The sequence below is a fragment of the Bolinopsis microptera genome, chromosome 10 (assembly GCF_026151205.1).
Source record: "Bolinopsis microptera isolate Bmic1 chromosome 10, MBARI_Bmic_1.0, whole genome shotgun sequence".
Taxonomy (NCBI): Eukaryota; Metazoa; Ctenophora; class Tentaculata; order Lobata; family Bolinopsidae; genus Bolinopsis; species Bolinopsis microptera.
The window spans coordinates 11,173,469-11,199,054 of record NC_087081.1 but is presented as its reverse complement, the minus strand read 5'-3'; the positions used below and the strand labels follow the sequence as shown (position 1 = coordinate 11,199,054).

The 25,586-nt window shown below is 36.8% G+C and overlaps 1 protein-coding gene across 5 annotated transcripts in view; it reads right to left on the bottom strand.

Annotated features, from left to right (window-relative positions):
* Positions 1-10,412: 10,412 nt before the first annotated feature.
* LOC134822390 (potassium channel subfamily K member 16-like) overlaps positions 10,413-25,586 on the bottom strand; it is a 66,038-nt gene continuing 50,864 nt past the window's right edge. For 2 of the 5 annotated variants that reach the window (XM_063833422.1, XM_063833420.1), the window contains 8 exons: positions 13,703-13,835; positions 13,387-13,452; positions 13,029-13,122; positions 12,755-12,846; positions 12,261-12,391; positions 11,930-12,140; positions 11,484-11,629; positions 10,413-11,136 (listed from right to left, as the gene is read on the bottom strand). In XM_063833422.1, coding sequence (XP_063689492.1) covers positions 11,029-11,136; positions 11,484-11,629; positions 11,930-12,140; positions 12,261-12,391; positions 12,755-12,846; positions 13,029-13,122; positions 13,387-13,452; positions 13,703-13,835 — 981 coding nt within the window. In that variant the 3' untranslated portion in view covers positions 10,413-11,028. Of the gene's footprint in view, positions 11,137-11,483; positions 11,630-11,929; positions 12,141-12,260; positions 12,392-12,754; positions 12,847-13,028; positions 13,123-13,386; positions 13,453-13,702; positions 13,836-17,533; positions 18,093-25,586 lie in introns of those variants that run through there. The other 3 variants (XM_063833418.1, XM_063833419.1, XM_063833421.1) reach the window with 3 other exon arrangements.

The window sequence follows — 25,586 nt, the reverse complement described above, 5'->3', positions numbered from 1 at the left end:
AAGAGAATAAAAAATGTTAAAGCAAATTATGACGTATACCTTACAAGACTTTTTTATAACGTACGAAATGCGACGGTTTTCTCGAAATTTCGCCATATTTTCGGACCGCCAAAATTTCGGTCGTCGTAATAGAATCCGTCGCATTATTTTTAGCTTATTCCAATAATTGTGGCTTTATCGATTCATTTTGTTCTTGAAAAGTTAGTGATATGATGGTGGGACAAATAAACACAATATTCCATGATGAATTTAATGTCAAGTAATACGTTTTAAATTTACAATAAATTACATATATGTGCTAACATAAACGTCTTATAAGAGACTATTACTAAGTCAAGATAAACAATTTAATACCAAACTCAATAAGTGAAACTGAAAGAGTCGAGCCGGACCCCTTAGAGGAAGATGAAGAAATCGATTTATAAGTTTCATTTTGTTTCAACATGATTTTACCGATTTTTAGAAAATTTTGAATTTCCTTTGTGTCAGAAAACAAAATGATGAAAAATACCCTTATTTTCTGTGACGTCCGAAATGTGACGGTTTTTGTCCAATTTCGCCATATTTTCGGACCGCCAAAATTTCGGTCGTCGCAAATTGGTCCGCCACAAAAATGTCTTGTAAGGTATTTTGAAATTTTCTGCATTGACAAATCGGCAATTTTGACGGCGAAGCTGGCGTTTCTGAAGTTTATGACCATCACCAATCGATCCGTCGTGAAAATTTAGATTTGTTAGTACCGATTATATAGTTTCAGTTGGCAGAATCAACATTTAATTAAACGTATAATGGCACTTAAGCACTTTTGTGAGAAAACGAGCCCGTTTTCACAAAAGTGCTTAAGTGACATAAATTGTTTTCTCCCAGGCCAAAGGACCCACGATCACCAAATTGCTGTCACTAGGCCAGTTTTGGACGTAGAAAACAATGCCACCATTTTCAGTTCCCGAAATGGCACCATTTTTGAAATAAACGGCACCCGTTTTCCAAAATGTTACTTAAGCACTTTTCTCAGAAAAATGACCATTTTTTGCATTTTAGGGGGTTCCAAAAAGGGGGTTTCGGGGGGTCGGTGAATGTATCCAATGGTCCTCAGGGATAGTTCTTGACCCAAAAACAAAAGTTAGACCAAAAAACCCGAAATTTCCAAAATGTTACTTAAGCACTTTTGTCAGAAAACGGCAGAACTGGGCATTATAATTGTATTGGTGGTCTAGTGACCATTCTTATAGTGTTCGTTAATACTTAATAGGTCAATGATGTAGACAATGATATTCATTTTCGACAAAACAGATAATCACATCGTGTAAATCCACGAATCCTTCTTTTCTTCTTTAACAGTTGATGAGTTGATCGTATGATTAAATAAATATCGCAATTTTTTATCGGCACCTTTAAATCGGACCTTTAAATCGGTACTTTTAAATCGGTACTTTTAAATCGGTACTTTTAAATCGGTACTTTTAAATCGGTACTTTTAAATTGGTACTTTTAAATGCGCGTGTTCCTATTAAAATTGCGGACAACATTTGCTTTTTTATGATGAACAAAACAGTTGACTCAAGACTATCGGTGAGTACATTGTATATATATTTACATTAATTTTTCGTCCAAATTCTATATGTATCAGCTTATGTGATGATGGATGGTTAAAAAAACCAATGAACTCAATGATATTTGATAATGATTAGGAATGGCCTGAATGAACGATAACTGATCCCTTGTGTTGTTAAAACCACTAGTAATATCGAGAAAATTGGGAATGAAAATATATTTGGGAAAAACAAAATAATTAAAGTATCTGCGTGGAGACGATTGAACAATACCATGTTTAGTAAAGACAAGTTTTAAATGCTACAAGTACAATAGTTACTTAAAATTAAACCGTCTCCGCCTCTCGTAACCTCCAGCATAGCAAACCTTTATCTTAGAACATATTATGTTAATGTTCTAAGATATCCTATAAATTACGGAGGAAACTGAATTGACTAAATACGGTAGCTCTTTCTACTCACCTTTTAGTCGACCCAGTCAGCTAATCTCATATTTATTCAATATTTGAATGAGCAGATAAGAAAACGGAGGCACAAATAAGGTATTCTCGGACCTTTCGAATTCTGCGAGAATTTTATTTTAGAGGGAGAGGCGCTATTTTATATGCTACTAAATAATTCAACTTGATTCTTGTTTAACCTCTGTTTAAACAACTCTGGAATTTGTGATCAAGTTACACTTGCAGTACGCTTTATTTTATTGATTTAGATAATCCCCTTTGTCGCCTGGTCCCCAGCTATGAACCGTGTAAACAGGGTCGGGTTTGATCGACTGGAAAATTTCTAACAGCAACTAGTAGTCAAATCTTCGTTTAATTTGGATCGTACTAAAAGCTCGCTTCGCTGTAATAAGTAATGACGGGATCGCTGCAAGTTTAAGGTGGGGAATCGTGACTAAGACATTGATTTTAATCTGTAATTATATCAGTATTAATAACCTCTTGTTAAAATTGAATTAGCATAATGAGATGTTACATGTATCAAGCTAAATGATACAATGTAGGAAAATCTGGCAGTTTAGCACCGCAACTTAAAGCTAGAAGCTGCAACCATGTTTCTACAAGGCAAGGAAGTTGGCCAAGTCACGTGGTATGCCACGTGGTTAAAGTTTTAACATTTATCCCAGGCAACGGTGTTGTCGCACGTGCAATTTTTACTACCACGTGTCATTACATTCTAATTACTATTCTCAGGACACAAATTTGTACTGTACCCAACGCAACAGTACTTCTGTTCTGTGCATTACATCGTCAGGTATCATCAGAAACTTGATATAAAACACCAAATTCCCGAAAAACGTTTTGTTTTCCTGCTGTTTAATTTAATTATTGCTTGATTTTGCAGTGTGATATGTACGTTTAGTTTGTCTTTTTTACTCTTCACTTTGACAATGCAAGAATGAGAGGAGTTCATTTTCCCAATAAACTGATCAATCATTTAAACAAGAATTTGATCATTGGTCAAGAATCCACTCGATATCAACAACAAACCTGATTTTGATAAGTGTGTATGTAATATCCGGATAAGAACATAATTGATGAGTCGCATTGTTGTGATGTTTCTGATGACAATTTCTGACAATTCTGTACAAATGTTATTGATATAAGATGAAGGAGTACAACGTGGAAGTAGTTGGGGCGTGTGGAGCGGGAAAGTCCACATACACTATCAGACTTGTTCAGGGTATCTTCGTCAAGAACTACGATCCTACTAGACAGGTTCTCAACTTAGTCTACGTATTAATTTGGGTTTTGTTATTCAGAGGAAAGGTAGGGTTTAAAGTTTCACCTTTTTGCTCGAACTCTGAAGCTGCAAGTACAGACCAGTACAGACAAGTTACAGACCAGTACATAGTACAGACCAGTACAGACCAGTACAGACAAGTTACATACCAGTACAGACAAGTTACAGACAAGTTACAGATCAGTACAGACCAGTACAGACCAGTACAGACCAGTAAAGACTAGTTACAGACCAGTACAGAGTACAACCAGTACATACAAGGTACAGACAAGTTACAGACCAGTACAGACCAGTACAGACCAGTTCAGACAAGTTACAGACAAGTTACAGACAAGTTACAGACCAGTACAGACCAGTACAGACCAGTACAGACCAGTACAGACAAGTTACAGCTGCTGTGAAAGCTATGTTAGATAAATATGTAGTTCTTATACAGTGCTATACTCACTGCCCCGTTTGCAGGATTTATACAGGCGGAAAATAGTCGAACAGATAACAGACCACTCACAAATTCAGGTATTAACATTTCATTGGCAATTTTAATGAGGTATAATTCTTGTGGTCGAGAGTTATTCCAACAGTTCCAAGAAAAACTGACTGAACTGATCGGAAATAAAGACAACTCGCTGCAACTGTCAACTTATTCTGGAACTTGTTGATTAAATATTATCCACATAAAAGTACCCTTCAAAGCGATTTAACTCAGTACACTGTGAACTTGTTAGACACTGTGGGAGTAACAGACACAGATAAGGAGGCCCCCGACTTCCAGGACACAAGGTTTCTATTCGGTCAAGGTCAGAAACTTCATATGTTTTGTTAATGCAATATCATTCATTTGATTTCCCTGCATCTAACTTATGTTTTGTAATGTGTATTATAATTGTTGTCGCAGAATTTTGTTTCACGACGCACACGTTTTTAACAGAAAATTTTGAAATTTCAACAGGTTTTGTGGTCATTTACGACATTACAAATGAATCATCATTCGAAGAGGCAAAAACGATCATCAAAGATATAGTAACGACGAAAAAAGACAAAAAGACACCAATTATTCTGATTGGTAACAAATTGGATCTAGAATCAGACCGTCAGGTTCTAAGATCTTCAGGTAAAGTTCCCACACAATTCTGTACCACTGTTGTATTCTTGTTGGGTAAAAGTTTACATTTATTACAACCTACTGAACACTGAGTAGCTCCGCAAGTCACAACTCATCGCCGGAGATTTTAAAGTATTTTTAGACGGATATTTCCAATAAACTGTTTTCAATAGTATTTCAATAGTGAAAAATATTTTATTTTTCTGCAGTGTCAGAAATAAATGTGAGAAACATGTCACTATATCCTCAGCTGCTATATTTCATTATTTCCTCAGCTGATATTTCATTATCTCCTCAGCTGCTATAAATATATTTCATTATCTCCTCAGCTGCTATAAATATATTTCATTATCTCCTCATCTGCTATATTTCATTATCTCCTCAGCTGCAATAAATATATTTCATTATCTCCTCATCTGCTATATTTCATTATCTCCTCAGCTGCTATAAATATATTTCATTATCTCCTCATCTGCTATATTTCATTATCTCCTCAGCTGTTGAGGTATCTGATAAGTACGGGAACTGTCAGATAATGGAGGTATCCTGCAAAGACAACACTAACGCAACAGAGAGTATTCAGAGTTTGGTGAAGGTAGTAGATAAGAGGACGGCGGGTATAGTCCCCAAGGACAATGACGGGAGCTGTGCTGTGTCCTGAGTGCACGGTTATTCGTGAAAACATTATTTTTTGTTAATACCATTTGCAGTTTTGACTATTGAGACATGAAATTCACCTTATTATTGTTAAAGCACCTTATTTCAGTTTTTCGAATTAGAAATTTATTTTCTATCGAGTTTTGGCTGTTAGCTGGTTAGATATAGCACTTAAATAAAACGTCTGCTCTGTTGATCTGATAGTGGTAGCTCACGGCCGTGGGATGAAGAGGGGATGTTATCTTTCGTTTGCTTTGTTGAGGGTTATTTTGTAGATACAATATTTGTGTAATATTAATTAATAATGGTTCATAATCTAGGAGTATCATTTTATATACAAATACAAGGTTTGAAAGTTATAAGAAGTTGTACACTATATATATAGTACACTATAGTACAGTCATAATATGATTTAAAATTAAAAGATTAATCAAAAGTCTGCGAAAATTACAAATTTGTTCTTGATTCCACAAGAGAATAATATTATTGCGAACTCAGCACCAGGAAGAGAATAATATTATTCAACACCAGGAAGCTAAGCTTAATCGTAAATGAATCATCAATTGATCATAGTTATAAACTTTAGTGACCTCGTAAAACGTAGACACTAATTTTCTCTCGTTGATATCACGTGACCTGCACCAAGCCTTCCAACTGGCTACATAGATCATTGTGAGTCTGTGGGCTTGGAGTGGTGATTCACATGCTTATTCTTCAGTAGTCAACCCATCCTTTGTTGTTCGTTGGACTCTGCGGTTGGCTCTTCTGAAAGTGATATCATAGGTTGTATGGGTAAACAATAATTAATTTTATTGAATTCATGAATTGGGAAACTGACGATTTGATCAAAGGAGTTATTGCAACAATGTAAATTGTAAATCGAACTAATTGTCACGTATGGAAAATTGTTTCTCTCTTACTGTGTTTGCTTGTAACGGTTCCTTCTTCCAAAATGTCCACCTCTGATTTCTCTGAGAAAAAGTGCTTGTTTCAACTGGATCTAAACTATAACATATTAAAGTTTAATACCAAGAAGCCACTAATTAAGTGGTTTAATGTTTGATGGATTGTAAAGAATCGTTTAACACCGAGATTATTCTTCATCCGACCCTAAAATAAATTGCAGACAAATTAAAGTAAAGTAAAAATATTTTCATAAATCATGGATTAAAATTAACCTCTTGTTCGCCTTCCCTGACGTTCATGTAGATGTGATCGTCAAGTTCTTGTGGATCTGATGAACTAGAGGTCGAAGAAGAGGCCGGTGGCGGTGATCGAGGGGGTTCAATTATCTCGTTATATCTCTGCGATTTTACATATATTTAGTCCTCGAGGCCTGACCAAAACATATCGTTTTGGATGGATATAAGATACAAAATAAGATATATGAAATTCTGAAAATTACCAGTTTATACTTACTGATTCTGGCACTGTATAAAATTGTGATCCATCATTGTTGTGACCATTATATTGGTGATCAGCCCTCGGAAGGTTTTCATAATCATTCAAAACTCTCCACTCCTCCGAATCTGATTCTTGTTCACTTTCTAATATCTTATTTCTGGTTATCGTTCTCCACAATCGTTGAAGATGTGCATCGCCTGTTGGAATAGTGTCTTCATCATCAGGGACATCATCAACTACGGAAGATTCTTGGAAAACTTCCCCTTTTTCATGCGGAGATTCTTGTGTCTTATCTGATTCTTCTCTCGCGAATAAGGTATTTTTTATCTCAATGGATCTATCAATAACTTTCTCAGCGCCAGATTTAGTTGTCCCAAAAGCCTCCTTCGTCGTAACAATGAAGGATTCAATGAAATGACTGGATTTAGAGGATACACTGTCAACACTTGAAACACTTTTTCCATCGGGCTTAGTTTCGTTCTTCGTTTCTGATTTGTGTGAAGACAGTTCTGATTTTTCTGACAGTGGTTCATCTATTTCTTCTACAACCGCCATCTCTGGAACTGTGTCTATTTTTAAAGATGTTCTCGAAGAAGTCCGAGATGCTTCGCTTAATTGTTTCTCAATTTTTTTTGTTGAGTTCTTCCGTTTATTTTTGTTACCAAATCCAAATGCTAACGCACTGCTTTTACGTCTTTTCTTTTTTTGCGGTTTTGCTGGTTCATGTACATTGTCTGGCAGGTCTTTTACATTATCTTCTTTTATCATTTCACTTTCATTAGCTGGTAGCTCTTCTTTGTTATCTACACTTGTATCTTCTTTCTCCTGGTAATTCACTTCCTTGTCCCCTGATGAATTTCGTCCTCTTCCAAATGGATGAACTGGGATATCTTTAGAAGCATCATCGACAACTTCGACCGTTTTATTCGCCAGTTCCACAGTTTTATCAACGACCACATTAGCACTTTCCACTGTTTTATCAACGACGGCAGTTGCACCTTCCTTAGTTTTCTGTAATGTAGCGTCACCAATCTCAACTGTTTTTTCATACGCTTCATTAGCAGCTATTTTGGTCCTTTCTAAAGTTCTGTCTTTTATTTCTATTGTTTTATCGACAACAGTAGATGTACCATCTATGACTTCTTTTCTTGTTGCATCAATGGCTATTTCGGCGCCAGCTTTCTGAACACCGTATGCTTCCTTAGTGGTTTCCCAAAATTCTTCTACGAAATTGATGCTTGAAGTCGTATCTGCATCAACATTGCTGTCACTTTGTTCTTCATTATTTTTTTCATCTATCTTTTCGTCCGTCTCCAAGTTGGCTTGAATTTCTCCTTCGACATCAGAAACAACAGGACTAATAGATCCGCCCAACTTTTTCTTTGAACGTTTTGTGCCAAACCCAAAAGTTACTCCCGAATCTCGGCGCTTTTTCTGTTTAGAATTCGTAGACTGTTTGTACCTCTGTCTCACTGGAGGTGGTGATGGTGGAGGGGGGATGTCAGACTCTGGCTGCTCTATCTCCTCTTCCACGGACACGTGCCTGTCTGCCTCATTGCCCTCCGGGTCAAATTCAGGGGACACCGTCCTAACACTAAAATGAGAAAATTGACTCAGCTGGATTTTCAGGTAAAGGCAAAACGATTGCATACAATCTGTATCGTGGGTTGTCTGATTTTCGTTGTTATTCCGATTTTCGTTTATGTTTGTAGTTTCTGGTGGAACCCATTCTGTGGTTTTTTCATTTAATCTGAAGATTTCATCCTTTTGTTGATTTCTTACTGCTTCCATACGCTCATCTTCCCTGACCTTATCTTGTAATTCTTCCTCGGTTTTGGGACGAACACTTAATTTCAGTCCTGCTTCGAAACTGCGAGGCTTTTGATCACTTTCGCTAGATATTGATGAAAAGGGCAACGATTTTCTTAAGTTGTCTCGTTTCTCTGCCATTTTTCGTTTCATTTCGCTGGTATCGACATTTATTCGCACACCCGTTGTGCCAGTACAATCAACTGTATAACTTCCACTCCCATCGGAATCATACTGTAATTCACTAGTACTAGTAGGTTTTTCTTCAGTTTCATCGATTGTTTCTATTGGCGTTGGTTCAAATTCTGGTTTCTGAAAATTGTTTTAAGTTAATGTTTTTGTCAAATTTAACAAAAGTAATTATTATTATATCTCGCCAAATCATTTGTTTACATTGCATACCATTTTGTACTTCAATTCCATTTATAATCCGGAAATTATTTAACACCCAACCCCACGCCATTAGACTTTGACCAATAGCCCAAAAGCTAGCAGAATCATCTCCTGCCCCCGTGCCCCGACACGGGAATTGATGAAATTATTTGCAACTTACCTTCTTTTTCTTTTTCCGATTGCCAAAACCAAACTGAATAGAGTTGGATCGCTTTTGATCGGTGGTATATCGAGAACTTGTTGCTGTCGAGGTAGATGATTGATCCTGACAGTATTAAGAATATTGGAGGATCAGGGCCAATTGTAAAGTCTCATGATATTGTACAATGTACATGAGTAGCACTTGCACTAGGGTTTGTACTATTTCCAGGATAAAAAAGTAATAAAATCCTAACTAAAGTTAAACTGCATTACAGTGAATTTAATGGTTTGACGAAGCAGAAAACAAATACCGAGCTATCTTGTTCAATGTCAGTACTAGTAGGCTCCTCTGGTTCAGGTAATGGTTCGTCATAAACTCCAAACTTGTAGTGACATTCCAGCATTTTTGTTTCTCCCATCGAGATTGTACTGACACTCATGTTGGGGTCCCTTGCAATAACTGCAAAATTGATGTATGATTTTACCTATTTTAATCTATCTCATGGGATATCAACACAAATTTGTCGTATTTTTTTTGCTAATTTAAATGCTAACATCTCATTTTGTTAAATTGGTGATGACTAATAAAATGATGAAATTGTGTTTTCCTACTTTCCCCAATAATTCCTGATATTACCGAGCAAGCCCTACAATCTACATCTGAAAATTTAAAGTCTGCAAAATGGATGCATGATTTTCCTTATTTCGTCTGGTAAGTATGGTAAGTGTTACAAATATTTGGCTACCTTACTCGGGAATATTATAGCAGGTTAATTTATGACTGGGAAAATTAATGACCGGGAAAAATATGGCGGAATGTTCCAAAACCCACCAAGCATCAAAGTGTATTACTATTAGTTTACCTTACTCGGGAACATTATAGCGGGTTAATTTATGACTGGGAAAATTAATGAACGGGAAAAATATGGCGGAATTTTCCAAAACCCACCACTTTATCCCAGTCATGATATTCCCGAGTAATGTAAGTGAGATTCATTATTCGCTAAGATTTAAAAATGGTAACTGGTACCTGCGGTCCCGGTTTCATCATTACTCTGTTCACCTGAGCTGCTAACCATCCTCCCTCTCTTCTTTACACACTTTACAAACTTACATAAAACTATTAAAATGCGGCAAAACAATCATGCTAGACATGCAGACAGTGCAGTATACAGTGTACAGTGTATACAATTGAAGACTTTTTGTGTATATTATTCATCAAGACTTAATCTGCCAACTTCGATTGTAAATTTCAACTCCAGTCGTCCTATCAAAACAGGGTTTTTGTCGATTTTATAAATGGAAATAATCGGGGGCAGTGGAGACAGAAGAGGTAGTATCATAATTGAGAGTCAATTAGTGCTGATTGCCCCACCTAATCGTTGAAAGTGAAATACATTTCCATGCCAAAGTCGTAGGCAAATATGTTCATGCATAATGCATATACATGTATAGAAGCCGGCCCATTTCCCTAAAAGCTAAAATTGATGACTGACGAATCCTCTCTCCGTTTTACAATCTTGCTTTAAGATTGGGAAAACTTCGGTGCTCGAAATATTATAAATTTATCAAGCATGAAGATGACAAATAAGACAAATTTATCTTGCTTGGTTAGGATGTTATAAAGTTCAAACACATCCAAAGTCAATATAAAATAGTATTCCAAAAGTATAATTTTTTATCAGAAAAACTTTAGAAACCTCCTTTTTAAAATCTTTCGTGGCTGATGGGGTAAAGAAAACGTGTATTATCTGCATCTCAAAATTTCTTCATTCATAAACAGGTTAGGTGTTCATAAATTCTTTCCTCGAAAAAAGTTTCAAGATCATTAACCTTACACATTGTCATTATAACATCATTAATCGGACTTAAACATCCGCGTATGAAACATGAATCGTGACTCTTGTAAAATGCTGTTATTCACTCCAAGTTAAACTCAAAAAGTCCTTCATTATTATTGGTGAGAGTTCATCACATACCGCTGTGCATGGTGGTAATCTCAGTTATAGTGCTCGAATCACGTGACGTCACAGATCACGTGACATCACATACCGCTGTGCATGGTGGTAATCTCAGTTATAGTGCTCGAATCACGTGACGTCACAGATCACGTGACGTCACATACCGCTGTGCATGGTAATTGGCTATCTTTTCAACTATCTCATAAAATAACCCCCTCTAAACGTTGTGTTAAATCGTAAAAATCAGTTCCCCTGTTTAAGTCTCTCAATCCACACCCATCAGCTTTTCTTCACCGCTGTCGATAGCGTTGCTGTGTTTTAAACGGTGCTGTTTGGCAACTGCTAACGTTTTCATTGCGATTCTTTGACTCACCTAAGGTTGTTATATTTTTAATTATTATCCGTCAACCTAAAAATCTACTTAACATCATGACCGGTTATTTTATAAGCCGGCCAGAATAATTAGTTAGTTAAGCGGGAAGTAGCGACTGTGGCTAACTCACACCGCGTTTCACAAGTGACATTTAGATATGATAGCTCAGTACCGTTTGGTAAGACAAACCATTGTAAAAAACATACAAAGACGTAACGTCAATAGTTATGAATATAATCTTGCAGTTTTAAGGTATTTAAAAAATCAGGGAAAGTACAGGGAAATCTGATCCTTTATCCTAGCAACTAGTCCTAGCTGACTAGTCACCATGTAGTAGATAAACAAACCTCAACAAGTCGTCTCTGATAGGCAGCAGCTAGCTCTCTGATAGCGTTGAAGACAAGGGACACAAGGACCAACCCGACACAGAAGACGAAGAGTACTCTTATCAACGCCAGATAAGAGTGATCTATCAATGTTATGTCTCCGAAACCTACAGGCGGGTTATTCAATCATCATTACAATTATGTTTATCGTATCATTATTATTTATTTATAATTAATTAATTAATTATTTTTATAATTATGTTTATCATATTAGGCCCACCCTGTATTTAACCCATAATGTTATAATGAGTGAAGCCGAAGAAATTAATCCAAAGTACCGCCTAAAATAGTTTATATGCTTCCCTCATAGCACCTTTGAAGAGCTAAGCTTAGCATGATCGTGATATTCTCATTTGTCAAGCATACGAAACAAGAATCACACAATGATCAAAGATCTTCAAACTCACCGACTGTAGTCATAGTTATTACATAAAAGTATAGGGATTGTGGAAAGGAGTCGTTTTCCTTATTTTGAAGGTGCATTAGGGTAGCCATGACCAGAAGATAACTGCAGAGGAAGAGGAGGGATACCCATAAGACTATCATCTGCTCCACCACATCTGGCATCCTCTTTAGATTAGATAGCTTCCGGATCGTCTTTATTATCTGAAACGATACCTTCATAGCTTGAAATTCTCGCGTTATCATGCATTTCATCACAGCTGAACGTTGAATATAATACAGGTTTAATTTGAGAATAAGCGCATGTCTAAAAAGTAAAACATGTTGAGAACTTACTTGTCTGAGAACGATTAAAATGCATGTAGAGAAAATGTTAAGATAGCTCATCATTAACAACATGCCCGGGATTGTATAGATGATAACAAAAAGTTTTCCTGTCTCGGTTCTTGGTGCCATACCACCATACCCTGCCAGGGTTAATCTTTCGTTATTGTGTTCAAACAAATGTAGGTATTATACCATTAAGATTAGTGTGTCACCTAGTCTAGGGAGTAGCTAAGGATCCATTGGATCTATGCGATCTCCTCGGTCGACTCAGCCGAATGATAGGAAACTTGATTGAGGGTTAAATGAGGGGGGTACCTGTTAAAAGTTCAAGAAACCTCTCTAGGCTACCCCCTCAGTACATACTGTAAACATAGTACTATTAACTATTAACTATTACTGTTGAAGGGCACTCAATATAAGAAACCTTCTAATTTAATAATCCGAAGATTGAATATTGTGAACTTCATAATTTTCTCATCAATGGTTTTTTAGGGTTCACTTACCTATCGTAGAAACTATTGTGGAAACGAAATCAAAACTCGTCCAGAAATTCCACATGTTCGCGTCTGTTTCAATGTTGTCAGTCTTAAAACACCTTGAATCATAAGTTAATTATATTTAAGATAATCAGGGGAACCAAATGCTAAAATACAACACTTGAATCTCCAATAGAACCTTAGTAACCAAAACCTTAGTAACCTTAATAACCTTAGTAACTTTAGTAACCTTAGTTATTAGTAACATTAGTAACCTTAATAACGGGCTGAAAACTGTTACCTCATGTAGTAGAGATCCTTCATAACAACGTGGAGCTGATCGTATGTAAGTCTATCATAAGTCTTATTGTCCGGTCTCAATGATCCTTCTACAGCTGTGGAAAGAACAAATTAATTGTTAGATAAATTATAATATAAAATAATAAAATAGATAAACCTTCACGATATAACATAAACGATGGTCAATAATGGGATGAAATTAGTTTTTCCAAGCGGTAAATTAAATAATAAATTGAAGTTTAATAACACCACTTTTAAGATAAAACTTATACTCAGCATTGTTTAATCTAAACATCCCAGAAAAGTGCTTGAAGAAGATAAGGTAACGTATGCTTGAAAATATATCGTCAATATCTAACTTAGATAGTGAGTAAGAAAATCTCGATTGTAGACGTTAAGTTCCGTTATGTTCTGAGCTTTTTCTCCTGAAAATGTAATATTTTTAGTTGATCTTTACACTATAGGTTTAACCGTCCAGTTAGCCGTCCACTTCTAGGAAAACTAGGATCATCAAAATTTACATAAAGAGCGACAAAAAATAAGAGCTTGAAATATAATATCTTATTCTTTATCTCATTTCAGATAGTCTCACTCAAAATCCCTTTTTGAAATAAAAAACAGAATTAAACACCAGACAACCATATTTATATTGTGTTTATAAACACAATAAAAAACCTGTTTCCAAGATTTTGAAGACATGAGCTCCAACACAAATGTGCGTGACCAGAAGGAGCAGCAAGATGAGCGAGTACCACACCTTCGTGTCTACTTTTCCGAAGAATCCGAAAATAGGAGCCATGACCACCACCTGAAACGGAAAAAAAACTTTAGTTTTCTAAATAATAAAAATATAATAAAAAACTTTAGTGTTTATATTAGACGAACCATGTGATTTACTATTACAGTAATTTATTTTAGATCAGGTGCACAAGCTTCTTGACAGTTTAGATTTAGTTGTAACATTCCCTTTAACACAGCATCTCCAAACAAGTTGTATCGTTAGCCAGCGCATGTGGGTCCTTGCACGATAATATTAATTAATATGATACGAATGGGTACACCCTGACACCAATCAACCACCTTTTGCCACCTTCAACCCCTTAATTGCTCTATAGCAACAAGGACACTTTTACACGTTATCAATAGCAGTATAATTGTCCATGTTATAAGGTACATTTAGACAGTTGATTTTACCGAGGGACGTCACACTTGGGACACGTCTAGATCTATGATGGTCACAGATCTGGTGTCCCAAGATATTTTAATGAACATTATGAAGAAGCAAATGGTATATTACGGGAAGTATGGTACAAAGTTCTGATGAATAGTTTTGGTACTAATTCTGGGAGGCCCTGTAAAGTGCAGCTACTGAACGCTCTTCAAAATATAAAAATGTTAACATTCTTTCTGGTACAAACATTAAGTAAAGTAAGTATAACCTTGGTCAAGCGAATCGGAATAGGACTTCGTTACGGATGAAAAAACGGTCAACAAGTTATACAGAAATAGATTTCTCCTCCTTCAAATTGGTCCATAATTTGTTTGAAACGTTTCGCTTTGCCCACAACTTTGCTTTGAAGGCTAATATATGTTATGGTAATTAAACATTTACTGCAATTAATTATGCAATTTATACATGATCAATGCTCCCGAAAGTAACTTAAGTACTGAACGTACTTAAATAGTGAATAAAGTTGTCGTCAGTGCAGCAGAACAGAATGGGTTAGTTCGGCGAGTAATTGGCTGCAACGGGAAGAAATTAATCGCTCGTTCTTTTAATATCGTGCATGTATTATTTTTGCAAGACTTTAATTAGTCCTGGTAAACAAATTACCGATTCAAATGGCTGCTTTACAGAATAATAATATTGAACAACGCAACATTTACAGCTATAGTATCAGTCTCATGCCATTAAGACCTCTTTCTTACAAGCCATGAGCTCGCACCATAATACAATTTTTCTTGAAGACTTTGGAGGACATCCAACTAACCATGTTAGCTGTTTGGGTACATATTGCAGAGCTTATTAATAATAGCAATTTAAAACACATATTAACTTAATTAGCAAGTTATTTTGATGACAGGAGACAGATAAGGATCTACTTTACCATGGTCGGGTATTGGAGAAAGCTAGACCACCAGTCAGTGTTATCAGAGTTTAAACTACTCAGTGAGCTCTCTGGACTTTCACATTGGAGGTGAGGATCCGGTTTGTTATTGTGTCCTGACCGAGTGTACTTTTGTCCTGACCGAGTGCACTTGTGTCCTGACCGAGTGCACTTGTGTCCTGACCGAGTGTTTTTAAGTTCTGAGCAAAATGTTCCATCCTCCAGAGCCTCTTCAACGTTCTTTACCCGTCTGTTTATGCTTTTGTTTTTACCATCATGGGTTCTCGTCACAAACTCGATGTCTTTTTTGTTGACAATGCTGAGGCGCACGAACGTATTCATGATGTATTCACACCGGTCTGCTGCTGTTTCTGGTCTTCTTGCTAATATCTCTTCTACAGAAAGTCGCAAGTATCGACTCCGAAAAACAATAGCATAATAGAATTTAAACCCACGAGAAAAAAGGTTACAGAACCATTAAAACATAAAGCCGTTAAATATTATCCTATATACAAGGGTGTAGGGCGGCAAGCTTGTATGCAACGGCATTTAACTATTTAATAGGGCTTGTGCGCCTGTAAAGCGTAGTGTTATGAATAACCAGATAAGCCAATATATAGATTGGACAAGGTGGCCATCAAGAATTGCTAATTCATGTCTCCTAATAAAATAATAAGCCCAATGCCTGATACGTGCCAATAGGAATTAGGAGTGTCGGCCTAATAATTTAATGCATTAATTTTGCAGCTTGCATGTTCAAGACCTGGAAGCAGTAATTTCAGATTAATTTAGAATGTAGTAATGCAGTCAAGAAGTTAGGTTCAACTTACGTTAAACTAAGGTCAAATATGAGTTGAACTAGAGTCTATATGGTTATTTAGAGTTATTAATGATAATGTTCTAGTGGACTGTTAGAGCCCGTACGAGGCAAATCGTGTCGCACAAAGTCAAATTCAACGTGACTTGTAGTGGAGAATACGTGCTTTTATCCACTATAATTACATTGTGTGGAAGTGAGAACGTTCGTAATTACGTGAGATAAAATTTGAGATAGCTACTTTGGTTATTGTAATCGGTTTTATATAATCTTAAGAATAATCATGCTAATGGTCGTGGGTCGGTGGATATTTGCTGCCACGTGGCTCGTCTAAATTATATACCAGTAGTTGTTGCTGATAGTGATACAATTGTTGACAGGAGTCGTTTAATTGCAATAATATTTCTATAACCGTAAACGTCACCCCATATTTGGTGCGAGCATGACTCGGGCCAAGTCTCATATGATGGGTTGTTTTCAGTTACTTAAGTATTGAATTTACCAAGATCAGTTTATCAAGGTACGGACAAAACTAAAACTGTTTAGAGCAACCCATAATATATATAACAAACACAAAAGATGCACATTTGATTGCCAGGCTAGGAACCATCCTTATGGTTCCCTGTAGTTGTACCTCCTGCGATTGTCCAGTTACCATGTATCAATGGGCAGCTGTTGGATAAACCGAAGTGAAATAAGTATATACTTGTTTTCTCTATATATAGATACATAAATCTATATATTATATACAGGGTGGGCCAAAAGTCAGTACCCATACGTTGGGTCTTATACCTCCGCTGTGTTTTATATTTGAGAGTTGTTGCTTTGCAGATGGCATACTGTACGGTCTACTTGTTCGAGGATTCCGTCGCCAAAATTTGAAAATTTGAATATTTTAAACCACGCCCATTCAATATTAAAACACCTATATTATTATTGTTCATTCTGAACATGCTGGACGCCTAATTTTTTCGGATACGGTAGATTGTTAAATGTATATTACATAGATATGTGGTGCTTGATACTTTAGTACCAGTGGAGGCCTTGGAGGATGCCTCATTTATTGTAGAAACGTACAGTATTCCAAGGTTAGTTCGTGTTAGCAGTGTCATGCTGGCTGCAAGATAGCAATATGATTTTAGCTAATCCAATTAATTCCTCACAGTCGAGATGGTACAACGATATAATAACCCTCGGTAAACCGTTTTTATCATCTCAATTAGTAAATTAATCAGTTAGTAATTAAGTGACCCCATTTGTTTTGAATTCATTTAAAAGAAAGCAAAGAATACGTTGAAACTTTACCATAACCCTAAAGAATGTGATCAATAACCTGGATAACCCTAAAGAATGTGATCAATAACCTGGATAACCCTAAAGAATGTGATCAATAACCTGGATAACCCTAAAGAATGTGATCAATAACCTGGATAACCCTAAAGAATGTGATTAATAACCTGGATAACCCTAAAGAATGTGATCAATAACCTGGATAACCCTAAAGAATGTGATCAATAACCTGGATAGCCCTAAAGAATGTGATCAATAACCTGGATAACCCTAAAGAATGTGATTAATAACCTGGTTTCTCATCGTCCCACACAGCTTCGCCTCCTCTTCCTGATCCTCTTCATAACTCATCTCCCTGTAACCATTCTCAGCTACATGACCATCATCCACTGTCTTCTCATCGTCCGAGCCCGACGACAAACTTTCCACCGGATGCTGACCCCTGAACCAACCATGCTCTTCCTCCCTCGGGTTCTCCTCGTAGTATTTGTCCCTGATGTAGACTATGTCCGCAGTGGAGATGGTGCTCAGCCGGGTAAATGTATTCATCTGCTCATTGGTTTCCAGATCTGAATATGATCACAAAGCTAAGTATGTGATCTTATCGGGTCTTTATCAAGTTGTTTTTAGAGCAGTGCTAGACGTCCGGACCCCGCTAGATCTCTAGACTTGAGTAGACTTAGAGAATAGTCACTTATCGTTCAGCTGAATAATCTGTTGTCTGGTGGTTGAAATCCTCAAACTTCCACTTGATTGAAGTTGATAATTGATGTTAAAAATAAAAGTTTAGAAACAATGTTATCGAAAAGTTCTGCGACAATTACAATTCGACTCGACAGAACTATGGAGACTAGCATGCAAGCAGATGTGTTCAAGCAAGAATTATAGGGAAGCTAGGCTAATTTTGAGCCGGGTGGCACAAACGAATTCTCAGAATCAGCCTGTTTAAACGAAGGTTGTTTGACAAAGATGACGGCCATGTTGAAAAAGTCACGTGACCAACATCACGGCCATGCTGAAAAGATCACGTGGCCGTGCTATGAAACGATATTGAACTTATTCTATTCATTGCCATTTGCCTGAGCATGACCCACGATGAGGTGCAAATTCACGTGCGTTGAGAATGGAGTATTTTGTGATTTGGTATATTGGATTAGGTGGAATGATGTGCGGAGGTGCATGCAGGTTGTGAGCATTTAGGTGGGGAGGCCGTATTGTTGATATGTAGATATCTAAACGGTTCTCCTAATTGTTAATTAACCCTTTTGTTTTATAGTCTGTCTGAGTCGATAAAATCTTAAATAATAATAATTAAGCGATTACGTGAGACGGTCGCTCATGCCTGAATAACTTTCTCGACCCTTCTAAATTCTTGGATCAAGAAGGAAATAATCATGAAGGTTTTATTTTAGCAAACATTTCTAGCTCGTAAAAATTCGGCCATTTTGTAAACTGTATTGAGGTATAAAGCACAACTAAAACTGGATTGAATTTGGTCTTCATTATGATCATGGGCAAAATCTTCATGAAAAATCTTGATTCTCGACAGATGTGCATTGTGCACTGTGTGCACTGTGCACTGTGCACGTTACAAATCATATGAATAGGCGTTTGTTTCAAAACGAGGTTTGCTAAATTAGCTAATTCTGTCTAAAAAAACGAGTCCAGACACGTGGCATTGCTAGACATTAAGACATGCTGGGCCTGATATCAGGCTCGCCACCTAAGTGTTGGTTATTTATAACCCCGGGAGTCCGGACCTCTAGGAATTAGAGTAAATTAGGGCGCGGCCAAACGTGTCTTTTTAAGGTATCTCCTAAAATACATGTGTTTTTAGAACCCTCTGCACGCTATCAAAGAGAGCAAAACGAAATTCGTAAAATTAATGGTCAACCGGAGACTAATCTCTAAACCGCAGACACATGCAACTGCAAGAACCTTCTTACCAACTATGGTAAGCTAATTTATATTATGTAGTGAAGTAACTTGCGAATTTTGTATCGCTTTAAACTTTATTAATAAGAAGATTATCAGTAACATCATATTCGGTATCGGAGTGAATTTATCAGAGTCAGATTAACGAGCATCGACTAAAGATCTTTCATTATGTACAATTCGACATATTTTTAAAGGGAGGATTGTTAATTTTTTAAATGAACTTCGTTAATAATAACTGTTACATCGTCTGGGATATTCAAAGAAGTCAAACTTATTTTTTTCATGCTGAAAATTATCGATTCTACGCAAAATGTTATAATTTCTACGGAAAAATCCAAGTTAATTTCTTAATTCAAATGAAATCCAGTGCAATAGCAAAATTGAATAAGAATCTGCGTACATTTTAAAGAATGGAAACATCAATGACCATACAGACTGCTAATTTTTGCTTTTCTGACGAAATGACACCTTGAGAATTATTACCTGCCTCTGTTTGAATAAATCGTTTGGCAAAGCAAAAATTGGTTGTCAAATTAGACACTTCCATGTTCAAATGGGCCGAAATTCTTAACACTGTTTCACTGTATGGCACTGCAATTGATATTCGTATATTTTTATTGAAGCCATATTTTTGAAGGAACAAAAAGAAACTTTGGGCAATTTATCATATTCTGTGACATTAAGGATACTTTTATTAATGATTTATGAAATAGTTCAATCAAATCATAGACATACAGCCAAAAATGTCGGCTTGAAGTGTCTTACCTGAAAATTAGTTGGTACCCGCACTGAAGGTGGCATCTGCACTCAGTCGATGAGAAACAGAAAGATAATCGAAAAATTTGTAAAGTCAAACTTCAAGTTCAAGGATAGAATGGAAATCGCCAATTAGGGAAAATGTAAAATGAATCGTACCATGGCATGGTACCAAGGGAATGGTAAAAGGGTTTAGATGGGGAAATAAGGATAGGAAAACGTACCGAGGGATTGTACCAGCCACCAGGTAAGGATTGTTTAAACTTTAAGGTCAGTTAGTTTTCGAACAACGTAAATCGATCGGGATCACAGTAAATCAGTATACCTTATCACAATCAGTTGTTAAGTTCCGAACTTTCAAAAACTAATGTGCTCCCATTCACGGAATAGACAGTTACCCGGCAACGCCCGCTCATGATGCTTCTCCAAGCTCAAACAACTGTCAACAAAGACTAGTTTATCAATCATTCGTCTATAATAGTTATACATGACATTTCGAAGTGAAGATATCGGTCTAATTGGTTAATCATGGGCAGAAAAAACCTTAACCTGGTAAGTAACCTTGTTGCCTGAAAAGTGAATTCTATCTGCACAAAATTTTATGTTTTCTGCACTCAAAAAATATCTCAAGGCCCGATTTGTTTCATGTTTCCTATCCTAGTCCTATTTTTAGTATTCACATATTGTTAACCACGTATCACTATGAAAAGAAAGCTATGGGTTCGTTTAAGAATCTATTTTTTTGTGAACAATGTTCTATCTAAATTTGGGCTTTGAATGCGGGTCAGCCGTACGTTGGCATACGATATATAATCATCGAAAGGTCACTGAATGCTGATCATTGTCCTTAAATATTTACTGCGTTTCACTAGGTACCATGTTACCACTCATTAAAAACAGAAGATCTGAAGATTGCAACTAGGCGGAGGATTTGTTGGTTGTTTGAGCTAGTCATACCGGCGACAGCGTGGATATCAAAAAATGGCGATGAAATTGCGGTAAAAATCAATGAAATTCTGGAAGAATATGCCCGGGAACTCGCGTAAAAGTCTTCCAAAAATGTATTTTGGTTATCTGAATTTTATAAATTAGATTTAGTTCATTGTGTTTAATGTGATGAAGTAATCGATATATTAACTTGTGAGTTAATATATAACCCTTTACTTGGTCATGGACGTTTTTGAGCAAAATTCTATCGCAAGTTTAACGGAAACGTATCAAATTAAGCTCGTGTTTCTCACTGTGCAGCATGCATCATGATGAAATAATGGCGTACTGTTTTTAATTCGTCCCATCAATTAATCAATAGCGATTGATCATTGATAAACTATAATTGGCCTGCCGTCAAATGTCAATATTTCAGACGTCTATTAATTTAAACAAATCAATTGATCAAGGCATTAATCTTGCAATTATATACATATGATTTTTTGCTCTAGACCACGCAAAATTAAGTAAAACTCTCATAAAGAGAATGTAAGTTTAAATAATTGAACAAAAGTTTAAATAATCAAACAAAAGAGAGATATGACTATGAGAGAATCACGAAGTATGATTCTATTGGAACTTTCAATAGAATCATAGTCATACTTCTTGATTCTTCTCTTTCAATGAAAATGCCACAACATTAATTGGGTAGTCAGTCAACATATAAACTTGTATGCTTATAATAATACGTTAGCCTTGTAAGGGTGAAATTGTTTTGGTTGGGTATTTAAACTGGTACATTGTACTTTACCCATTATCCGCGCCGCGCCATTCGGAGTCTCCACATACTTGAGTCATCAATTAATATTTATATACGGCATACCTCTCAAACCGTATATTTCCCTATATCGGCAGGCTATTTAAACAATTATGATGATTTTTGTAGGTACGCGAGTTTGATTTTGAGTAAATTATAATCAGTCATCTTCAGTATGCTTAATTATAATAGGAGCGAGTACGTTGAAATGTGATGCCATGATAACCAATTATTCCCTTACTCTTTCTAGAATATATAAAAATTGTATAACGCAAATGATTTCCTCAAAAAGTGGATGTTTCACAACATGAACAACTATTGAGTTTGAGCCAGCAAATTCATTACTGAATCACATAATAAATTGTGTAATAAATCCTGAATTCCCCGAATAAAAGAGGCGGTTAGGCTAAACAAATAGCGGTCAAATTGTTAAATCTATAATTAGAGATACAGAGAAATAGGTAGTGCTTCATATTAGCAGTACTTAACGTCACTGAACGGTTCAGTGAACCTTACATCATTTGCTATGTACCTTACTCGGGATTATTATGACCGGGATAAAGTGGTGGGTTTAAGGTAATTTCGCCATATTTTTCCCGAACCACATTTTCACCGGTCGTTAATAAACCCGCCTACTCAGCTTTTAGGGTTCCCAAGGGGTATGGGTGCTCATATTTTAATCGTTGTCTGATATTCACTAAAGAAGACTATTGGGACACTTGTTGTAGGTTTTTCGACTTCATTTGGCTAAAATTGCAAAAAATTCACCTTTTTGCCCAATTCTTGTCATATATCCTTATTGTCAAATTTGATTTAAATAGGCCAATTTTTAATTTCTTAGGTATTGACTATCTCTACATAATGAAATAGGACTCAAAGTAAAAGTAACAGTTAAATTAAAACTTGAATTAATTAAAACTGATGAAAGGGATGATCCAGATGAAGATAACGAAGATGATTACAACTTATTGGAAGACTAAACAACTCTCCCTTTATCTTAATATCGATCTGGTTGTTACGCTTCAAATGTTAAAAATTATTTTCCATCTAGTTTGATTAACCACGAGTCATTATTTCTGTCTACTTTCAACAATTATTGATAATTCGACTTGTTTCACAAGTTTTAGCAATGCGAAAATTTCTAAACTTGCTTATCTCTAATAAGGAAATTTACATCCGAGACAAAATTTTTGAATCTAAAATTGAAAGGTTGGACACCGGTAAAATGGCGACCGGGAAAATGTGGTGGGTTTTGAGCAATTTCGCCATATTTTTCCCGAACCATATTTTAACCGGTCGTTAATAAACCCGTCGTAATAATCCCGAGTAAGGTAGTTACATGTTACAGTCTAAATTTATCATGTGATCAGTCGGATTACATAACGTGAGACTTGTCCATTTAAAGATATATATCACGTTCTGAGAGTGAGACTGAGTGAAACAGGAATTAGACAGGAATTAAACAGGAATTAAACAAAATTGGGTCAAACGGCAGATGCCGTGTCTGACCAATATAGGAATAGAAGGTTTAATATTCAAAACTACTCCAATGTAACGAATAACCAAACAAGGTGGTAAAAGTAGGTAGCCATGTAAAAGAAATAGCACAGATAGCACAGTCGTATGCAGAAAAACTCAGCCAAGAGCACTCAACAATGACAAGGAAAGTATCATACAATGTCCACACACTTATCAAAATATACAAAACACGACAATCATTCAGTATTTTTCTTTGGGAACCTCAGTTCATCGACCTTATTTAAAAAACGTCCAATGTCTCTAATTGATGTTGAGTCGTCGAAGATTTCTCCCGGTTCTTCTCTCATAACTAACAGGTCCCTCGTTCGTTGATGCAGGTTTTTGCGTAGGTCTTCGTATAGGGGGCATTCGTAGAGGATGTGATGCTCATCTTCTATCACTGGATAGGCCCCTGGTAGCTCATAGAGAAGATCTAACAAGTCATCGTCACTTGAGCAGCAATGTCTGCAGGCCCGATGTTTTATGTTAAACCGCTTTTTGCCGTAGCGACCAGTTTCAACGTTAAAGCGGTGGGAGCTGCTTCTGAATTGCGCGATCTTCTTTGAGCAGTTAGGTTTAAGATCAAGGGCTAGGTACGTCTCTTGAGCAAACTTTCTCTTCACTAAGTTGTAGAATGATAGTTTTCTGTTAGATGTCCTTTCTGTTTCCCATGAGTTTATAAACCACTTTTGCAAACTCTTTCTAATCTGGCTTGGTCTTAATCCTTGGTTTCTCTCTGATGCCTCGATGGTTTCCTGCATCTGCTCGAGAGTGGAGAACCAGCTCAGGTTTAGGGTCGCCTGCTCTTCGAAAGCGTGTCTAGCAAAGCAGTCACGACCGTCTACAACCATTTGTTCAAGTCTTTCTTTGTAGTTGAACACTTGCTTTGATAGCGTGATGCCTAGTGGATGCCTGCCTGTGTCACCCCATATCGCAGCATTGGATGTTGACTTCCTCACCCCTAAGGTCCATTTCAAAAGAGACAGATGAAAGTTCTCTAGAGGGTCCCTGGCAATGAGTGTACACACGTTTCCTGTTTCTGGTGTGGTGCTCGTGTTTGTGGGGAAGTTGCGGAACAGGGCTGTGCTTGGCAGCCACACTTGGCAACCATACGACACCACAGGTACAATAAGTGTATCATATAGCTTGAACAGTATAGATTTCCTGATGTGGCGGGTATCAATGTAGCTTTTCAAAGAGAAATAACTTCTTAATGCTTTTTGCCTCAGCTTTTGTTGTGTTAGCTTAAGTGATCCGCTCAGAGTAAATGTAATGCCAAGGTAACAGTACTCTCTCCCGGAGGGGATCTGTTGTTCTCCCAGTTTGAACTCATGACTTTCCTTCAGATGCCTTCCTGTTGGGTTAAACACAAGGACTGAAGTTTTTCCAACGTTTACTGTCAGGCCCCATTCTGAGCAGTAATTGTTTAGGACATCAAGCATTTGTTGAAGACTGTGTTTGTTGAGGGCTAGAAGGACAAGGTCGTCTGCCCATAGCAGATGAGTTATATCTGTATCATTTAGGACAGGGACTTTCAATCCTTCGATGTTGTTGAGATCATGTGAAAGCTGGTGGACAAAGCATTTAAACAGTTCAGGGGACATGGGGTGTCCTTGCTCGGTACCACATATTATGTCGATCTTCTGTGACAGCTTGCCGAGTAGCTTCACTTTGGCTGAGGAGTTTGAGTACATGAACTTAATGCACTCAAAGAATCTCCCTTGAATACCCATTTTCCACAACTTGTATAGGAGTGCCTCACGACAGATGGAATCAAACGCTTTGGCATAATCGACAAAGCATGTGTATAGCCGTTGGCGTTTCTTGGTGACATACTTTTCCACGCAGGTTGATAATGTGAAAATGTGGTCTGCTGTCTGTGCGTCTTTACAGAAACCTAGTTGGTTGGCTGTATTAGGATCACATTGATCACAGAATGATATCAATCTTTTCAGCAATATGCTTGCAAAGAGCTTTCCGAGATTGCTCGCTACAGCGATGGCTCTGTAGTTGTTTGGATCATAGATATCACCTTTTTTGTGTAGTGGTGTAACTACTGATGAAGTCCATGGGTAAATTGATAGGCTTAGGCAGTGGTTGAAGAGGTTGAGGACTGCTTTGAGCATGGATCGTGTTGAGGCTTTGAAGAATTCATTAGAAATTAGATCTTCGGAAACTGCCTTTCCTTTTTTAGTGGCCTTAATGCAAGCACACAGCTCTTCCATCTTTATATCTTGATCCAAAAGCTTTGTCAGGTCGTCACAAATGTTGTTTTTCTGCATCTTTGACTGTAGCTCTGCGATCTTAGAGTCTTTGATGTTCTTTTTGCCGTAAAGTTCACTGAAGAACTTGCAAAAGTTGATCATATCGAAGGCATCAAGACTGGTT